The 19,786-nt window shown below is 31.7% G+C and overlaps 1 protein-coding gene across 1 annotated transcript in view; it reads right to left on the reverse strand.

The window, feature by feature from the left end:
* The window catches only part of LOC123670152 (nephrin-like), a 151,077-nt gene that overhangs the window by 26,736 nt on the left and 104,555 nt on the right, over positions 1-19,786 (reverse strand). Inside the window, exons 4-5 of the mRNA XM_045603660.1 lie at positions 15,472-15,582; positions 11,335-11,541 (exon numbers count right to left, since the gene is read on the reverse strand). Coding sequence (XP_045459616.1) covers positions 11,335-11,541; positions 15,472-15,582 — 318 coding nt within the window. The remainder of the gene's footprint in view (positions 1-11,334; positions 11,542-15,471; positions 15,583-19,786) is intronic.

Consider the following 19,786-nt stretch of genomic DNA (forward strand, 5'->3'; position numbering starts at 1 on the left):
ATTCGCCTCGCCCGATAACACTTTTTGCCCCAAGTCAAGGGTACGTAAAAAAGTTTTACGTCAACACGGACATCATAATTGATCATTCAAAACCATAACCAAGTTACTTATCACTTTATTGAACTTAAACATCGTCAATTTCGAAGTAAATATAGATCATTTGTTGGTAACGTGTATAATTTTACAGGAAATGCCAGTAGACGCAACATATCCTTCACCCTCCACCCATAACATAATTTCACTTATTTCATTAGTTGTTACATATTTGAATCTCGTCTGGATCTATTGGACAATTTGCTATGTGCCTTTGGCGTAACGTAAGTCGTTCAATGTAGGTACCCACTTAAGTGTAATTAGCTCCAATTATTAATATTAATTATTCAATTATGGCTTAAACGTAGTATATAACTACACTTGTTTTAATGTAGACATCCGTATATAATAATTGTACGAAATTAGTTGGAGTGCTATATAATTCAGCCTTTATAATTACTTAGAATAATTGCCTAATATTAACGTTACCGAACTTAAATTGATACGCCATCTCACGTATCACATGAGAAAATTATACTTTAATTACATGAATTGAATATGTGTAATAATAATTGTTTTCAAATATATAAAAAAAACTACTTCAATTTATATCGACAAGCACTCGACAATACATTCACTGCTACGCTTCAGCCTGTATATCCCAGTGCTGGGCATAGGCCTTTTTCCCTATGTAGGAAAGGGATCAGAGCTTAATCCACTACGCTGCTCCAATGCGTGTTGGCACATATATTCCCTACTATACGTAATAATCGCTATCAGGTGTACATGATAACGACCGGGACCGACGACTTAACGTGCTCTCCGAAGCACGGTGGGGAGACCCGCAACACTCACTGCTAGGTATAACTCAAAAAGTACTTGTCAGATCTTACACAAATTTAAATGGAACCACACGACAAAACAAGTTTTCGAATGAAAAAAGAATCATTAGAATTGATTCACCCAGTAAAAAGTTTTAATATAACACATCGATAATAGAAACAAATTGAGAAACTCCTTTGTCGATTAACAGTTAATATAACCATGCTGATATATAAATTGACTACTACAATAGCTGCTCTCACGTTTTTTCGAACGAAATTTTTACAATCTCTAAATTTATAAAAAAAATATAAAACAAAATTCTACCAGTTAGTGTATATTTTCAATACCTAAATATCAAACAAAATAATATCTTGTAAAAGCATTATACTTTACCGGGATCAGTATTATTACATTTCTAACTATTTATCAGCCATAATTATAACCAAGGGAATATCTTTTAAATACCTCGCTTACTATTCTGGTAGCATTTCCTAATAAAATAAGAAATATTTAAGTCCATTAAATATAAGTGTATATTATACGTAGAATATATAGTATACTAGCTGTACCCTGCGCGCGTTGTTGCGCTTTTGTTTGTCGTTCCAACTCAGAAATCTTTATGGGCTCATGCGCAACACTTTGATGACAATCATGACATGATCAAATGCATAGTTTACGATTCTATAAAGGACATACAGACAAACATTCATTTTTATATTTATAGATACAAAAGCTCGGTCAAGTAGCAGTAACCGGCAGACGTTGTCCTGCCCGGAATACAGCTACCAAATTTGATAGCTTACTTACCGATAGCAGCACCCCCTCCCGGGTCCGATTGAGATAAAAATAATCATATCTTCCAAAGTTAACCAAATTACACAAGCTTACAAAATTTGATAAAAATTGGTTCAGTAGTTTCGGAGCTACTGATAGCAGCGACACCTACCGGGTCCAACTGAGATAAAAACTTCTCTATTTTCTAAGTCAGACCATATTACATACATATGCTTACAAAACTTGATAAAAATTGGTTCAGTAGTTTCGGAGTTACATACATTTAAAATTTTCACTGTTAACGCCCACCTCCGCAGTCCTTATTGTGGATGAGTTAACTCATCATAAAATCCGCTCATAGATCATTTCTACATCACATATAGGAGATTCCTACCAAATTTGGAGTCGACAGGAGCTATAGTTTAAAAATGGGAATTTTCCATTGGTAACTGACCTCTACTTAGTGAAAGGAATACTCCTACCAAATTTCAAGTCTCTACGCCTTATGGTTCCAGAGATATCCTGATGAGTCAATATATACATAGATGAAAATCTCTTATATATATAGATTATATAGAATAAATAACATATTAATTGAAATATGTAGAAAACAAACGGAATACTAACATGACATTATCAGAGCACTGTAAGCACTATGCATAATATCGCGTATATTCGGAGATTAAGCCAAGCCTAAGGAATACGCATTTATCTATTAGTGGATATACATTGATATAATATGACAATAACAACGCGACTTTAATATGTACTTGACAGAGCATAAGCGTCAGTGATCTCGAATTAAACGAATACTTTCTTTCTAAGTTATATAGTGTAGTGATTTTACATTTCAACACCAAATGGTACGTGCAAAAATCTACTTTAGCCTGTACATGTTATATTTAGCCGTATTTTAGCGCGTGTATTTGTTACTTAGATAGAGCACACATGGGCGATCGGATTATCAGAAAATTATATGTCTCAGAAGAAATTCAGAGGCTTGAACTTTCTACCAATGCTATATGTAGCATATAAAATAAATTTAATTCCGTAGCCTTAATAAGATAACAGGCCCAGTAATAATATAATGTACTAGTGATTTCATTGTAAATATGAAGAGCTGTTTTAGAACATGGAAAATAAAAAACGAGTGTGCTTTAGACCACACGACTGAAGTAAAACTTATGTAACGTAACTCTCTCTGTCTTTCTATCTTCACTATAACTTATATCTCCCTCTCAACTTCCGTTCACCTCACCCAATCACATTTTTCGTAACGATCTCATCACGCATTCACCAGGTTACTTCTCAAGTCAAACATGCTTAAGGTAGTTTTACTTCAACTAGTAGTCGCCCAGAGGTCGAAATTCGACCATAATTAAAAATTTAAATTAAAAAAAAAACCAAAAAATTTGACTAAAGACTTTGACAATCGACAAAAGAGTATAATATGCGTGTGTGAATCAAATACATGGTAGTGTGTGTATTTTTTTTTTATTAATTTAATATATTTTCATGTATCATTTAAAAAAATATTAGTATTCTGCACTCCTTCTCTATATGTGTACGAAATTTCATACTCCTCCGTCCGCGCAATTTCCGTAAAAAGGGGTAAAAAGTTTTAGCTTCACGTATTAATATACGCACGTGACAAACGTGTTTGTGCAGCCCTTGTAGGTCTCCCCACCGTGTGTTACCGTGCTTCGGAGAGCACGTTAAGCCGTCGGTCCCGGTTGCTATCATGTACACATGATAGCGATCGTTACTCATAGTAGTATATACCCGCCAACCCGCACTGGAGCAGCGTGGTGGATTAAGCTCTGATCCTTCTCCTACATGGGGAAAGAGGCCTATGCCCAGTAGTGGGATATTACAGGCTGAAGCATATTAATATAAAGATAAAGCAATATAAAAACAATATTTTATTATGTGTATCTTTACATCATCTTTACAAGTATTTTTATTGTATTTAATTTTAGATTCACGATACAATCACATTTTTATTAGAAGTTATTGTTTTAAATTTGTTACTCAATAAATAAAAAAATATTGCTTTTCTATTTGAGTTCACCTGAATTATGGTAATTCAATAAAGCTTATAACCGAATAAATACAATGATGAAATTTAAATCAAAGATAATACATTCAAGATTTATTCTAATACAAAAAATAGCAACTATTATACACATATTTTTCAATTTGCTACATGAAAAGGCCTTTTAATTTTTTTCCGTTGAAGCGCAATGCGAAATTCAACGGTATGTTTCATTAATATCTGACTATAATGCAGCCGATGAAAAATTCATATTTTCGAATCATGAATGCTATGCCAACGGTTGAATGTAAATCCTCAAAAAAATTTCAACATTCGTAAATTGGTTCAAGGCAAACTTTGTATTCAATGTTTATATTTACACTTTTGTTCATGTTACATATTTCGGTATTACATATCACACGTTTCGGTATGCTGATCAACATTAACATATTTAGAGTCCCGTGCTTATGACACATGGAATTTAGATCTAGGATAGTCTTGTGCTTTGGTTTATTTTGATATGCTTTTAACGTAGCATTTCGTATTCACGTGTACTGTATGCTACATAAAAGTAAAGAGAAGATGATTTTAGGTCAAATGTTTCGTAAATTACATATAAAATAACTTCTAAATATAAAAAATATTTTTTTTATCTGCAGCCAATTGTGATTAGTATAATTATGTAGAAAATTAAAAATCACTCTTATATTTTTCTTTTATTTTAAATTATGTCTATAACCGTTTATGAACCGATTATGCTTTTTTTTATTGGAAAGGATATCTCTTTTCCAATAAAAAATCCCTGGTGTGGTACCATGATAAGGAAACCAGGATCTGATGATGTGATCCCAGAGGAATTGAGGGAAACTCTTGAAAATCCGCATAACTTTTTACTGGGTGTACCGATTTTGATGATTTTTAATTTAATCGCAAGCCGATGTTTATCACGTGGTAACATTTAAATTTAATCGAGATCTGATTACAACTTTTGGAGTAATCTTTGATAATGCGTATTTACTTGACTATTTTTTCGTCTATCTACGTTGTATTGTTTGTATAATTGAAGTCAGTTTTTTTTTCATTTGCCTGCAAACACAACACAATTATTATTGTTTCAATACGATGTATGATAACAATGTCAAAAGGGTCAACATTATCGATTTGATGTAGATAGGTAGTAATACGAATTAATAATAGTGACGCCGCGTTGGCGCAATGGTCACAGCTATGGATTGTGCCCCTTGCGCTGGCGGTTGCGGGTTCGATCCCCGCACATGACAAACATTTGTATTGGCCATACAGTTGTTTGCCGTGGTCTGGGTGTTTGTGCAGTCCTTGTGGGTCTCCCCACCGTGCCTCGGAGAGCACGTTAAGACTTCGGTCCCAGTTGTTATCATCTATGCCTGATAGCAAGTAGGGAATATATCCGCCAACCCGCATTGGAGAAGCGTGGTAGATTGAGCTCTGATTCTTCCCCTACATGGGGAAAGAGGCCTATGCCCAGAAGTGGGATATTACAGGCTGAAGCGTAAGGTAGTTAAATATTCCTTGCTGTTTCGCTTGACATACAACTATTACTGTTTTAAGCTTATCAAATTTTGCTGCGATCCACTATAATTTTAGAAATTTATAAACAGTAATACATTTAACAAATAAAATTAAAATAGTGTTGTGTGCTTGTATGTGTGTGTATCAGCTCCGACACGTGACTGGAGTTTACTCAGTATTACTAACTCCGTTTACTAAGTACAGTAAACGCTGACATACTATTATACGTAAATCTTACATAAACAGCTAAAAACGCTGTAAAAATATAGTCTTAATATCACTGTTATGCGTCAACGTCACTAAGCGTCAGCGTCACTGAGCGTCAACTTCAATTGTTTCACACAAATTCACATCTCATATTTATGGAGCCGTGTCTTACGAAGCACAATTCTTAAATATAATATACTAGACTAGTTATTACTATCATCAATGCATTCAAACAAACAGGTTCACCTATTTTATTATAAGCATCACTATAGATAAACATGACACTGATATCGAATAATTTAATCAATTTTTTTTGTTATCGCAGCGGAACCCATTTATGGGTGATATCCAGGATGCCCGGGTAGGCAGTCCTAGACCGTATGTCGGCTTCAACACTTGGGGGTGCACTACCGACCAAACCCCTGCGGGAGCCTTCAGCCGCTTTATTTGGAGGGTCCCGGATCTGCAGGCAACAGGATCCTTCCAGCGACCGGCTGGCCTCGGCGAAAAGGCCAGACTTCTCCTCCATGTCCGGCTCACCTCAAATAATTTAATCCATTAACCTATTATAAAAGTCATAATTAAACAAAACAACCAAATTAAAAATACAAAACAAAATAAAGAAGACCATTATAGTACCGCGATCGTAAAACAAAGAGCCACTAATGTCTTCCATTAACATTAGTTCAAAAGCGAAATAAAAAGCATTAATACAATAACAGACTAAGGATGATTAAGGTGTATTATATAAATGTAGCATTTAAATTTAAGTAATATTGTATAAGAAGTGTTTTTAATAACTAAAATGGAATGTTTTAATATAACTTATTAGATTTCGCCAGATATAATTGATTGAGTTAATAGCGATATAATTTTCTTTGTGAAATTAATAAAATTTTAATGTAACATACACTTAATATTGTCACATAAATGCTTAAAAACTGTTTCTTAGTTTGGTTTACTAATCAAATACAGTTTCGACTACGCTTTAAAATTCTTGTATAGATTTTTATTCATTGACTGCTTATTGAAAGTAACATAGAAAATTGAAAAATGTTCGAATAATAAAAAAAATAAAGAGAATGTTAGTTGTTTTTTTTTTTTTTTTTTGTTAGAATCATTTAATAAACAAAATATATGTTGGTCGAAATTTTATTAAAGTGTAAATTGGATGACCTTATCTTTTTTACACGTCCCTCGCGTTTTCAACCGCGTTTACATTTATGGATACTGTTTTGCGATTATGATCCTTTGTTCTATGTGAGGAATGTAACGCTATAATATCAAATAATTATTACACTTACAACAGCTGATAAACATTATGGTGTAGTGGCACGGATAGTCACTTAAACGCCGGCGTTCAATTTATCGATTCCAGTTCGGAACATAGGTACATATAATTAGTTCAATATTGTGGCAAACATTTTCTTCTGGTCTTGGTGTACTTTTGTGTACTGTGCTGTGCTTCGAAGAGCACGTAAAACTGTCGGTATCAGTTATCGCGGACACCTGATAGAATGTACCGTGCAGTATTAATCGCTGCATGTCGTACTAAATCGCATCTTATCGCACCGTACCGCAATCGGTTGTATTTATAAACGTATACTAGCTGACCCCGCAAACGTCGTTTTGCCATATATGTATGTTATTAACCCCTAACCTCCTCCGATTGGCCGATTTTCAGACCTACCCGATATGCACACATATCGCTTCAGCCTGTAATATCCCACTACTGGGCATAGGCCTCTTTCCCAATGTAGGAGAAGGATCAGAGATCACCACGCTGCTCCAGTGCGGGTTGGCGGATATATTCCCTACTATGAGTAACGATCGCTATCAGGTTTTTACTTATTTAATGCAAATTATTCGCACGGGTATTGCTAGTAATAGATATTATTTCTGAATAAATTGCATTTTCAACGTTGATGTGATTATGAAATTTATTTAATATCTTAGAAATTTAAATTACAAAAAAAAAGAAATCTTTTCACTTCATAGTACTGTTAACATTAGAGTATGCAAAAACATAAAGTAAATCTGCCCTTATTATTTACAAAGCACTTATGCTGAGCAATATATATTACTTTAACAGCTCGTGGGTTAGACCGTCGATAAGGACAAATATTTGTTGACTTCATACGGATGTTTCTCATATTTCCAGTGAGTTTGTACGTATCTGAGGGTTTCCGGACCTCCGAAACGAGGCAAACTATTACAGGTACTTCAATACAAGACTTATATGTACATTTTAATCTACGTATAATGTCATGTTAAGTCATATATAAATAATATGTAAATAGATGTACTGAAGCTGTATTTAAAATGCAGCATTTTAGAAAAAAAGGGGCTATGCTTTAGATTAAGAATCATCGAATTATGAGATTTTGGGGGGTGGAGGGCGGAGGGCGAAGGGGGAGCTAAACTATGTAACACTGCCATCATTCGGAAACCAATGGTTATGGAGATATTATGGAGATATCCATGGTTAAAATTTTGAGTACGTACAAACGATCTCGACTGCAAGATCAACAAACGATACAACTTACGTTACTCATGCTCCGTTCCGTAACTTTCGCGCGTTATTTTCACATTTTGCACGTTGTTTTCACATTTCATACGTTATTTAAACGTTTTGACATGGTTTTTTAATAAACGATACAAGTGGTGGCAGTGGTAATGGGCAGTAGCCCCGCACTCAACCCCACCCCCCCTCCTCCAAAATCCCAAAATTTGATGGTTCTTAATCTAAAGCTTTACCAAAAAAAGTTCTATTCTAATTTATTTCTCTATTGATACTACATTTTTATTGTAAGGAAAATAAAAACAAAATATTTACAGATTTAATGTAATGTAAATTTATTATTAATATAATATTCCAATGAACTTATATTTGTAGAACTATTGTGATAATAGACAAATATATGCTTACGTTAAAGGTCAAAGACATAATCATTTATACACGCCCAACAAACAATGAAATACATTAGTAACATTATTGTTTCCCATATAAACGTATTACCAAGGATTTTTATACAGACACGGATTACATAACAACTTATATAATAATAATGGAGAATAATTTCCTGCTGTTTCAACACGATGGTGTTATATCAGAACAAAGGATCATACAAATAAAAACTAATGGTTCACCGAGCGAGACTTACACAAAAGAAATCCGTAAGCTGTCATCGTACCTGAGGTAATCCGACGTTCCGGCTGATCTAGGTTAAACACGTGGTTTTTCTCGGATTTTATTTCGCAATAACAATGAATAGTCTGTATGAAAATGATAATTTTTACACAACTACGAACGCAACACGTTCAGATATTCATTACTATATAACTGTCAGTTAATTCCAAGGTATTAAGCGAATAAACAATAAGAGTAATATCGACACAAAATCCAATATTTTAATAATTGTCAGAATTAGAAATTTAAATGCTAACAGTATTTTGCATAGGATGTTTCAATATTAGTCCATTTGTATTACGTTGGAGTGAATAGGACCCATCGTTCATACATCCATACATCTTTCTAAATTTCCTCATTTATTTACTTTGTTATATTCGCAAATTATTGATCATTTATATATATATATATATATATATATATATATATATATACATGACCTGTCTCTATTGCATATATTTAGACACATGTTCCTATTCACATTAAGTATTGATGTAGTGACGTGTAAAAAAACGAATAGGTCCATATGAAGTCTACTTTTGTATCGTTTTTGTGGTTTATCAAACTAAAAAACGTATTTTTGAAGGTTTAAAGAGTCTTTAAATCCCAGGATATATCTTAACTTTCATTTTATAACACGTTGTTAGTTTAATGACAGAATTATTCAAATGATCCATCGTAACGATTGTAGAAGTTAAAAGTCCTTTTTCTTTAACAAACATAAAGACAAACTCACATAGTCGTGTATTTTTATGTCAGACTAGAACTGTAAAAAATACTACCTTATAATACAATACATAAAACTCAATTTGCAATAAAAATAATTTCAATCTTCCAAGGCATAAAGACACCAACTTCACATCATTAAACACACTATTCTTCAGAGTTTAGTTCAGTGAAAGCGAGGTTAAGTCAAGAATATTATTGTGACATTTCACCTTTAACCCACAATAACGTGAAGGGACACGCGTGATTCATTGCTTCGAAAATTAAACAGTCCGTAATTTGTCACGTGTTTTAATTTATTATTTCTGACAAATATTACAAATAGTTCATGTTTTTGAAATACTTAAACGCGAGTAATGTTTTTAATGATAAGTTTTAAAATGGAAAGAGCGTAATCATGAGTATATTTTTGAAATCACTCTTTAATTAATATTTGTATATTACGTGTTAACTATATTATTCATATCAAAGTTCATGCTTAGAAAAAAAACTTTAATGCCGTCTGGAGTCTGTTGTCAGTAAAATATGTTAAACTTGTTTTTTTTTGTTTAATACTATTTTGTTCAAATGTATAAAAGTATTATTTGATTTAATAATTGCCTTCAAAATAATTTGTTATGAAATATTTTATTTTACCCTATATTACACATACATATTACGAAAGCTTGTTTTCTGGCCTAGTTGTACAAAAAAAAACTATCTACAATATTTTGTCTGATACTATAACAATAAATATATTTAAAAATTAAAATATCTTTAAATGTTTATTTTCCTGTATTTTATTATTTATTTAAACGTGATATTGTAGTTATAAGTTATTTTTACTTTATTTTTTTCAATATTGTGTATTTATTAAAAATGTAAATTATTTTGCTATCAGTAATTAACTATTTTATATTTACAATGAACTTTTAATTCTTTACACTAATAACCATTGTTTTTTTATTTATTATAATTTGTTTTATAGAAAAATTAGCAAGCGAGTGGACCACCATTTTTGTTAAATGGTTACCATCGTCCATGGCTATCTGTAATCGTTCATGGCTAAGTTAATGGCTATGTGTAACATTAGTGGAGTTACGGGCGTAACGTTACATAATTACAAAATAGAGGTCACAGAAGGAATACTACATTTTCCTCTAGCTATATTGTAAGTGACATGTGAAGTGTGGATGTCTCAATAATTGTTCCTTTTGTGCTTTCGATCAATGGCCGATGAGTGAATAGTCTCGACCAACATCTTAAAGTACTCTTAGAGAACTATTCGATCAAGGACTACGGGGAGGACACTTAAGGGTGCTCAATGTTTCTTGTTGTAATATTATTAACACTAATACTCTTGATAGTCCATTGAAATTTCGTGACTTTAAAGTTCGATGAGAATTATAGAGAGGTTTGTACGATTTCTATTTTTGTTTTACTCACACATTAGGAGGTTAATATGATATTTAAAAAAAATGTTTATAGAGAGATGTTAACGGTTAATCAAACACAGAGCCAACGATAGCGATTTCGATAACCGCTTGTGATAGATATCTGCATTCGTGTAAACATTAGTATAGTGTTTCAATTATTAGCGTAAGCATTTCATAATGATATATAATGATGGTAGATTGATTATTGTAATCTTAGGGCCGTTTTCAATCATCTATATATTCTTTATCTCTGGTTTTGATTACTAGCGATAGGCATTTGACACAATTTGTGTAGAGTTTATGGAAAAATTCTATTTCTAGTAAGCAAATTCAACAATATTGAAACTAGCCGTTAATTAATCATTAAATAGTTCTCAACTGTTTTAAAGACAGGAGGGCAATAGTTTTGAGTAAAGAACCAAAATGTACTTAGGCAGATTAAAACTTGCTAACACCTAAAACTTGGATTTAATTGATAAGTATATCTAGTAGACAGTAAGCTCTTTGTAAAATCTTAGTATTTGCATTATAAATAGTAATTGTAGTTGATGAAGAAGAGGTTATCATATAAAGGTACTTACAATATAGCTGAATTTGAACGTTAACCCTCAGTGGAGGAACCAGCGCTGTGTTATCCGCTGTGCAAGTGTAGACTGCTTCGAAGTATTCTCTCGAAAGCCTCGGTATCCTTAACTCTAGAAGGCTTAGCCTGGTTTCGTCTTCAACTGGTTCCAACTTAGAGATGACTTTATCATCCCGCCACCAGCGTAAGCGTGGCATCGGCTTACCTGTTAAGTTTTACAAAAAAAAATATGTATTACACATACATTACATAAGTTACTATAAATTAAATATATATGTTTTATTTTTATTTTTATCTCTACTTAAAATTATCTAAATCTACAACATCAATCTATAATCTTTAAACTTGGTTATATAGGACTATAGTTATATAATTATGTCAGCAAAGACAAAGTCTAGGTACCACTGTGGTTATAAATTCAGATTTTTAACTTAACTTAACTTTATTTAGATTTTAACTCGACATAATTTTTTATAAAATAAAAATCATAAAAATAAAAATACATAAAGACCTTTAGACCTAATTTTTGTGAATAAAAAGAAACGTCATTGTATTTACAAAATTGTGTAAATAAAATAATAAAAACAAAATCACAACGGAATTATATCTCGTCATTGACAAAAACATGGCGACACTTGACTCCACCACGTTTTTGTACGCCTCAAGCTTCACTTGTTATGTTTTTGGTTGTTTTCGTTTCTCACTCCCAGATGCTTTACCTTCATTGTATTTTTTTTTCACCTTTAATTAATTTATTTACAAAGAAACAAATTCAGGATTTCTTTTTTTTTATTCAATATAAAACACAAAAAGTGTTTGATGTTTCAAAATGTTTGGTGAAATGCTCTCGTAGGCGTTATTGTTTTGTATGTCATGAGTTCACTAATTATTATTTATTATTTCACAACTGATCATAATTCAGCATGTAGCATCCCATTGCTGGGCATAGGCTTCTTTCTACATCTAGGAGCAGGATCACAGCTTAATCCACCACGCTGCACCAAGCAGTAGCGGGTTCGCGGATATTTATTATTTGTTATTCATTTATTTATTTTTGACCAATTGTAGGGTAAATAATACTGCATAAAGTACATAATTTTCAACATAAATTCAAAACTTTATATAATAATAACTACAATAATTAATAACTTTGATATAAACTTTTTCTATCGATATCATTAAAACCCAATTAACTGATTAGGTATTTATACCAAAATACAGAGACTGACAATTCTATTCAACTAGTTGATTTTTTTAAACACAACTTTAGGTTAATCTTAAAAAACAAACAAAAAAAAACCAGCAAAATATAGCAAATTCTCCATTTCAACGAAATACCTAACTATCAAAAGTAAAATATAAAGACGAATAGGGTTGCCTATTTCTGAAGTCATTTCAAATAATTGTATTAATATAGCTTAATTAGGTTGCCTATCTTTAAAATCGTACAATCACGTTAACGAAGATTTTAAAGAAAAAGGGGCTTCTAATTGATTATTTCTAATTATTCGCTTCAAAATATACTTGTACAAAAAGACTGTTGGAACTCCCTTTAAATAGCAAAGCTAATTCTTAAAGAGAAAAACATTGGCTTAAAAAGACTCACTGAAAGGTCTTAAAAAAATTTCGACCCTCGTTTTCCAAAGTTCTTTATCCCCCTGATATTTCCGACGTTTTATTCCGATATTAATGAATAATGAAGTTGTTTTAGTAAAAATACATTTTAGTAAATGAGATTGATTTTAATTGTTGTATCAATGTAAAGTAATAATCATATTTATAATAATTAAAAAATATATTCTGTTTTGTTCAGTATTTATTAGGTCTACTTTAATAAGTTCACCTTACAAATGTTTAGTTAGAACAATAAATGTATTATATTTTGATGTAGAGTTTGAGATAAAAAGTAATTAATTGACCCTAAAATAAAATTACCATGAATCGTAAGTAAAATGTATGTTAGTAGTTAATTGATCAAAAGATATCTATATAAATAATTAAAATTGAAATGTCTGTTTGTAATATTAAAAAAACCGCTTTTTACTAAATGCATATGGATGTATACACAGTAAATATACCAAAATAACATTTTTTACAATTTTTTCTCAGTCTGTCTGTCTGTCTGTCTGCCTGTTTGTCCCGGCTAATCTCTGAAACGTCTGGACCGATTTTGACGGAACTTTCACTGGTAGATAGCTGATGAAATAAGGAGTAACTTGGCTACTTTTATTTTAGAAATTTATTTAATTTATAACACTGCGAACTAAAATACAACTTTTTTGTTAAATTCCATGCGGACAAAGTCGTGTGCACCGCTAGTTTCAAATATAAACCTAAATACTGTAATTACTAACTGGGTTAATAACAGTTATTATACATTCGCATGTGTTAACGTGCTAGTGGACAAAAACCTCTTTCATACACATTAGGCGACGTACGAGTACAGTGGTATTTTTAAATTAATCACTACGTTTAGCGGGTCACGGTAAGTCAACAAAAGGTCGGAATCAGTGCTATTCCGATGCCATTGTGACGTGAATAAAAGCTAAATTTTCCAGAAGATTATTAAGTACAGAGACAGAAATATTTAAAATATATTTTTTTATATTTAGCGTTTAAACTGATGTATTGTGATGAAAATCGTTGTTATTTTTTAATAATAGAACAATCGTATGCTTCGTTATTTAAATAAAAACATGCTTAAATTGTTTTTTATTTTAGAAATTATAGTATAAAGCAGAAATTGTTTAAAAGATGTAGGTAACTGACGCAATAATGCCTTAATACTAACTTAGGTAAAACTCTACGTTTCATTCACATGTGCTAGTTAATCCTGAAATTAACTAAATAAACCTAGCATATACCAATAAGGGGTATAATTACGTATATATTTATAATTAAAATAATATAAAATTCAAAATAATTCCATTATAACTTTATAACCTAACCACAGTCATTATACAAACACAAGAACTATTAAATAATTATTTTAATATCATTGATGTAGTAGATAGTGCCGACTATCACCAAGAAGTGTCATTTTACTTCAACAATTCTAAAGGAGTCATACTTTTGTCTCTCTCTCGTGTTCTTTTTGTTTATTAAATGAGAATAAAAACTATGTTCTTGTCAGAAGAAATTTTGTAAATACTTTGACAAACATAATTATGACGATTGTATTCAATTAGTACGTATAGTCATATAGATACGCATTTCAGAGATAATTTGAATGATAACTTAAAGTACTTAAAGGACTAAAAAAACTCAAACTTAAAGTACCTACTCATCAAATCAAATTTGAATGGAATCATGCGACAAGCAGTAGCTTTCGATTAAACAAATATGAAAATCCACCACTCAAGTAAAAAGTTATGAGGTTGTAATACAACGACGGTCGACAAAATAAATTGTCAAGTAAATACGCATTATTGAAGATAACTCAAAAAATATTTATCAGATCTCGATTACATTTAAATGAGACCACACAACAAGCACCTTTTGTTTAAAAAAGGAATCATCGAAATCGGTCAGCCCAAATAAAAAACAAAAAATTGAATACAACCTCCTCCTTTCTTGAAGTCAGTTAAAAATCAAAATGTTTGTCAATGCCACAATTGGTGTTTTATTCCAATGACAGAAAAAAGGAATTGGTCAAAGAGATATATATATATATATATATATATATATATATATATATATATATATATATTCGTAACTAGGCAGTTACTTTTTTCATCATATGATAAACACTGTATCTATAACATGTATTACTGCTATAAAAAATGTGTTTATAACATGTCAATGATACTCGTAAAGAAATTAACAAGAGAGACCGATTCGAAAAAAAAAAATGTGTACTTGAATTGGTTCTAAATGACATCATTGCTGCTGCCATCTATACTAATATTATAAAGATAAAAAAAATTTCTCCGTTTCCCGAAAAAGGCTATAGCTATTTTGTCCCTCAAATAAACACGTGCGCAAACGCGATGCACAGAGCTAGATTATAAAACAAAAAGTTTCGAGAAAAATTCAAAATATCTCTTTTACATTTAGCATTAAACGGATGCATTGTATGGAAAAGCATTGTTCTTTTTTACAGAAATAATATAATGGATGCTTATTCAAATTTTACCTCCACTTACAACACAGGTGAGTTTCAAGCTTGTGTCCTCGATGTACGGTCCGGCGACACCGATCACTTCCTTGTCACCCTCATCGAATACTTTCGGTTTTTCTGGTAATTCTGTAAAAGAAAAAGATACTTTTAATTATAAAGTATTACGCGCGTTTTCATAATATGACTTACTTAAGGTCCCAAGTATCATCTCCATTAACATAACCTGAATTAGCTACAAGAATTAAATCGTTACGATTTCAATTATATATGATTTGTTCATAATTTTATAAACGTAAAAAGTAGTTTCAAAATTTATAAACTTATGATTCATTTGTTTGTATTATTTTTTGTGTATTTACCCCACATGAGGAAATTATAAGCATTTTTTTATATATCATATCAAAAATAAAAAAAAATGCTTATGATTCATTTTTAGTTTTTTCTGTGAAAATACGTAAACGTACTTTGTCCAAAATAAATTTGTAAAGAAATCTAAAAGACAAAAGGTTAATCTTATCTATTAAACACATAATTACATGTTTCCGCGTGATAAACAAAGACTTGACACCTGAATGGTTAATCATTCTTGAGTCACGCGATAAATAATAGTACCCTTTTTCCCATACGAAGATATGTCACCACAAAACTCGTGAAAAATGATTTCAGAAATGTTAAAAGTTAATATTGTAATCGATTTCTGATTATATCGCAACATCGTATAAGAAACTAAAAGATTTGAATCAAACAATAAATGCACTAAGGTTTACCTAATACTTAAAGTCAGATTATTATTCAACAATTGTTGTAATGGGGGTGATTTATTAAGGAAAAGGTACTAACTATCTACGTGACTTATTAACGGAAAGAATTACTAGGGGTTATTACTGATGTAGTTTCTGTAATGGAAATTTTGAATATCACTTTAATAAAGTTTCATGAAAAATCTGCTTTAAGGTTTTAGTAAAAACAGATTTATTCGATTATAGAATAAGCCGTATAAGTATTGTTATGATCACGTGTCGGCATTTGTTCTGAGTTTCCGATACAACATAATCCGTTTTAGTTATTACCGTTTAAAACTATAAATATAAAATAACGTTTTAAGTTCTAACGCTATAATTTAGCGCAGTTATTTAATTTTAAACAATATCTTTACGCTTCAGCCTGTAATATCCTTCTGCTAAGGTTATTTCCAGAGAAGGGTCAGAGCTTAATCGACCAGCTGGATGCTGATTCCATTATTATACTGTATTTGTGAATCACAAATAAAGTTTAGCATCGCTCGCTCGCTTCAGTCTGTAATATCCCACCGCTGGGCATAGGCCCTTTTTCCCATGTAGGAGAAGGATCAGAGATTAATCCACCACGCTGCTTTAATGCGGGTTGGCGGATATATTCCCTACTATGAGTAACGATCGTTATCAGGTATACATGATAACAACCGGGACCGACGGCTTAACGTGCTCTCCGAGGCACGCTGGGGAGACCCACATCATTGGCCTTAGTCCGTCTATTGCAGACGATTTAGACAGGGTCAGACAGACACTGTGTCGTCTAGGACACTCTTCAGAAAAACGCAGAGTTGCCTAAGCTCTGCGCCACCCCTCGACCTCACTGGCTAGGCCGACAGGAACGACGAGTCGATACGTGTGGAGCCAGTTCAGCTGCAGGAGTCTTTCGCATTTTAGAGGTATGTCACGAATGCTTGACGGAGACCCCATTCCGGGTTTCAAATGAATTTTCCTTCTCCAGGATCCTGATGCTTTTGAGCCAGGTTTATCCCTCTGTCGCCTTTTACGACCCCCACGGGAAGAAAAGGGTTGGTGCTATTCCAACCGACACCACACGCCATAGTAGAAAATGCATTAATATACCAGTAGTTTAAATAAGAAACGTATATATTCATTGTATTGTATATGAATAAGTGAAAATTGCAATTTTAGTCACAGCATTTGATATCAGAGTCGGAATAAAAATAGAACGACTCACCAGGTTGCTGAAATCAATAGAAACTAATTTTAAAAACAACAATTAAACGTTTTTCACTTAAAATGTTTATCTTTTCACGATTCGTTCTTTTCTACATGGCGCCATCTTCTCGAGACAACCCCCCGCGCCAATTCGTCTTCGAGTCCATTTTTTTTTCAATAAGAAAATTGCGTTCGCGCAAAGGAATATTTTATCCAGCCAATAATTAAAAAATATTTTAAGTAAATATAAAATTATTTATTTTTAATTACGTTTCGATTGTTTTTTTTTTACATACTTTGTTATTATTTTTCAAAAAAAAGTACTTATTCTGCCATACATTTTTTTTAAGAAACTAATCTATTACATCATTATGTACTGTCAGATCTACGAACTGCGAAAACGTGCAACGGGCAAAGCACTTCACCAGAACTTTAAATTACAGGTACTACAATATTTCATTGTTAAACAGTAAATTTAATTTATACAACTATTTCCGGTGTGAAATAGAAAACATAAAAGATTGACCCCAAAACCTTTACAAAGAAATAAGCACGCAAAAAAGCAATTTATGGCCGAGCACAATCCAACGATTCCAATCAAATTACAATGATATTGTCAGGAAGGAATTTTTCACATCGTATCGAACTATAAAAACAAAAGGAAATGAAACTAGGAATTTTGACACTTGAAAGCATCATTTTTTGACAAACACACACTAAATACATAGATTGTGTTAATTAAATATAAATATTTCTATACGTTAGTAGTTATTTTTTTTAAAGTTAAATACTCTTTATCTGTATTTCTTAATGAATGATACAATTTGATTGGAGGACTACATTGCTAAATTGACTACATCCTGAAAAGAAAACAAACTCTAAATTATGATTTATGTAAATATAACACGATATATACAATGTTAGTTATTGGTCATTTTGAATCACGATGTTACGGGTGGAACCGTTGCTACAGCGCTTGCAACAAGTGCTGAACTATTGGGAACTCATAATTTTTAAATATTCTTTTAGATCACAAAAATACTTTTAAAAAAGTCATGTTTCAATTTTTATTTATTAATTACAAAAAAGTTTTTTTTCAACGAGTAATTATTGCAAAATATAAGAACAACGTAGTAAGCGTATAACTGTAAACTGTTTACTAGGATACAGTTTTACAACGATTTACTCGAAGTTTTAAATCATTACGTTCTAAATTTAATTTAATTAACCAAGATTAAGGTATTTATTTGAAATGTTGCTATAGTAGGAAAACGAAATATACTCATCCAAACATAAAAAAATACGTTTATCCTAATATAATGTAATGAGAACGACAGAGAAACTTAGCAGTTGCTAACATTTCTACATCAGCTACGTGCCCGATATCTGCCAGTCCTCGACGCGACGACGGCTTTTGGCTTGAAATGTACAAATATTAAACTTAGTAAGTCAAACAACATAATAATAGGTTTAATATTTTTATGTTGCTGTAACGCTAGTAAAATACAGATATAGAAAGTTTCATATAACTGCGTGTCATGTTCTGTGAGATGTCCATATACGAGTATAGGGACAGACAAATAACACTTTTTGACGACGCGTTGGCGCGCGGTTGCAGGTTTGATCCCGAGAAAGCGGCCTATATGCCCAGCAGTGGGATATTACAGGCTGAAGTGATGAGCAAGCGAAATAAAACTTTATATATATATAGTCAGACTACAAATATTGCTACAATTAAAAATAAACAAAATATTACATTTGAATTTGGAATCTGTCATTTTTATATGATTGTTCAATGTCTTCTCATTTTCGCACCAATACATTGTAAAATATTTTGTGTAATAATTTGTGTATATATTTAAATGACTGTTGATGAATGACCATTTAACAATGAGAAGAATTACGACAAAATAACTAATAAACATTCGATTCAAAATAAAATAGTGCGATGATAAAGAAATCTAATTATTTCTTATAAATACCGATTGTATATAAAACTTTCCATATTCTAAAAATATTAGTAGTATAATCTTCTATTAAATTTTACATAGAAAACGCCAACAACTATTTCTAGTCATATTATAAAAAAGTGTAACACTGTCACGAAATTGTCAAGAATTGTCAAATTTTGAAGAGACGCAATAATACAAGTCCATAAAACGAGAAATTGAAAAATCAACGAACATCTGACCTTCTTCGCTCTACTTTGGACAAGCTTTTTTATTGAAAGTGTGAAGTGAGGTCATGACACGTTTAATCCCCAGAACGACTGCTGGTCTCTTAACAGTTTCTGATTTAAATATGAATATTTGAAGAAAAGAAACATTATTTAAACACCCGATATAACAAAGAGCTTTCAA

Source organism: Melitaea cinxia, chromosome 4 (genome assembly GCF_905220565.1).
Source record: "Melitaea cinxia chromosome 4, ilMelCinx1.1, whole genome shotgun sequence".
Taxonomy (NCBI): Eukaryota; Metazoa; Arthropoda; class Insecta; order Lepidoptera; family Nymphalidae; genus Melitaea; species Melitaea cinxia.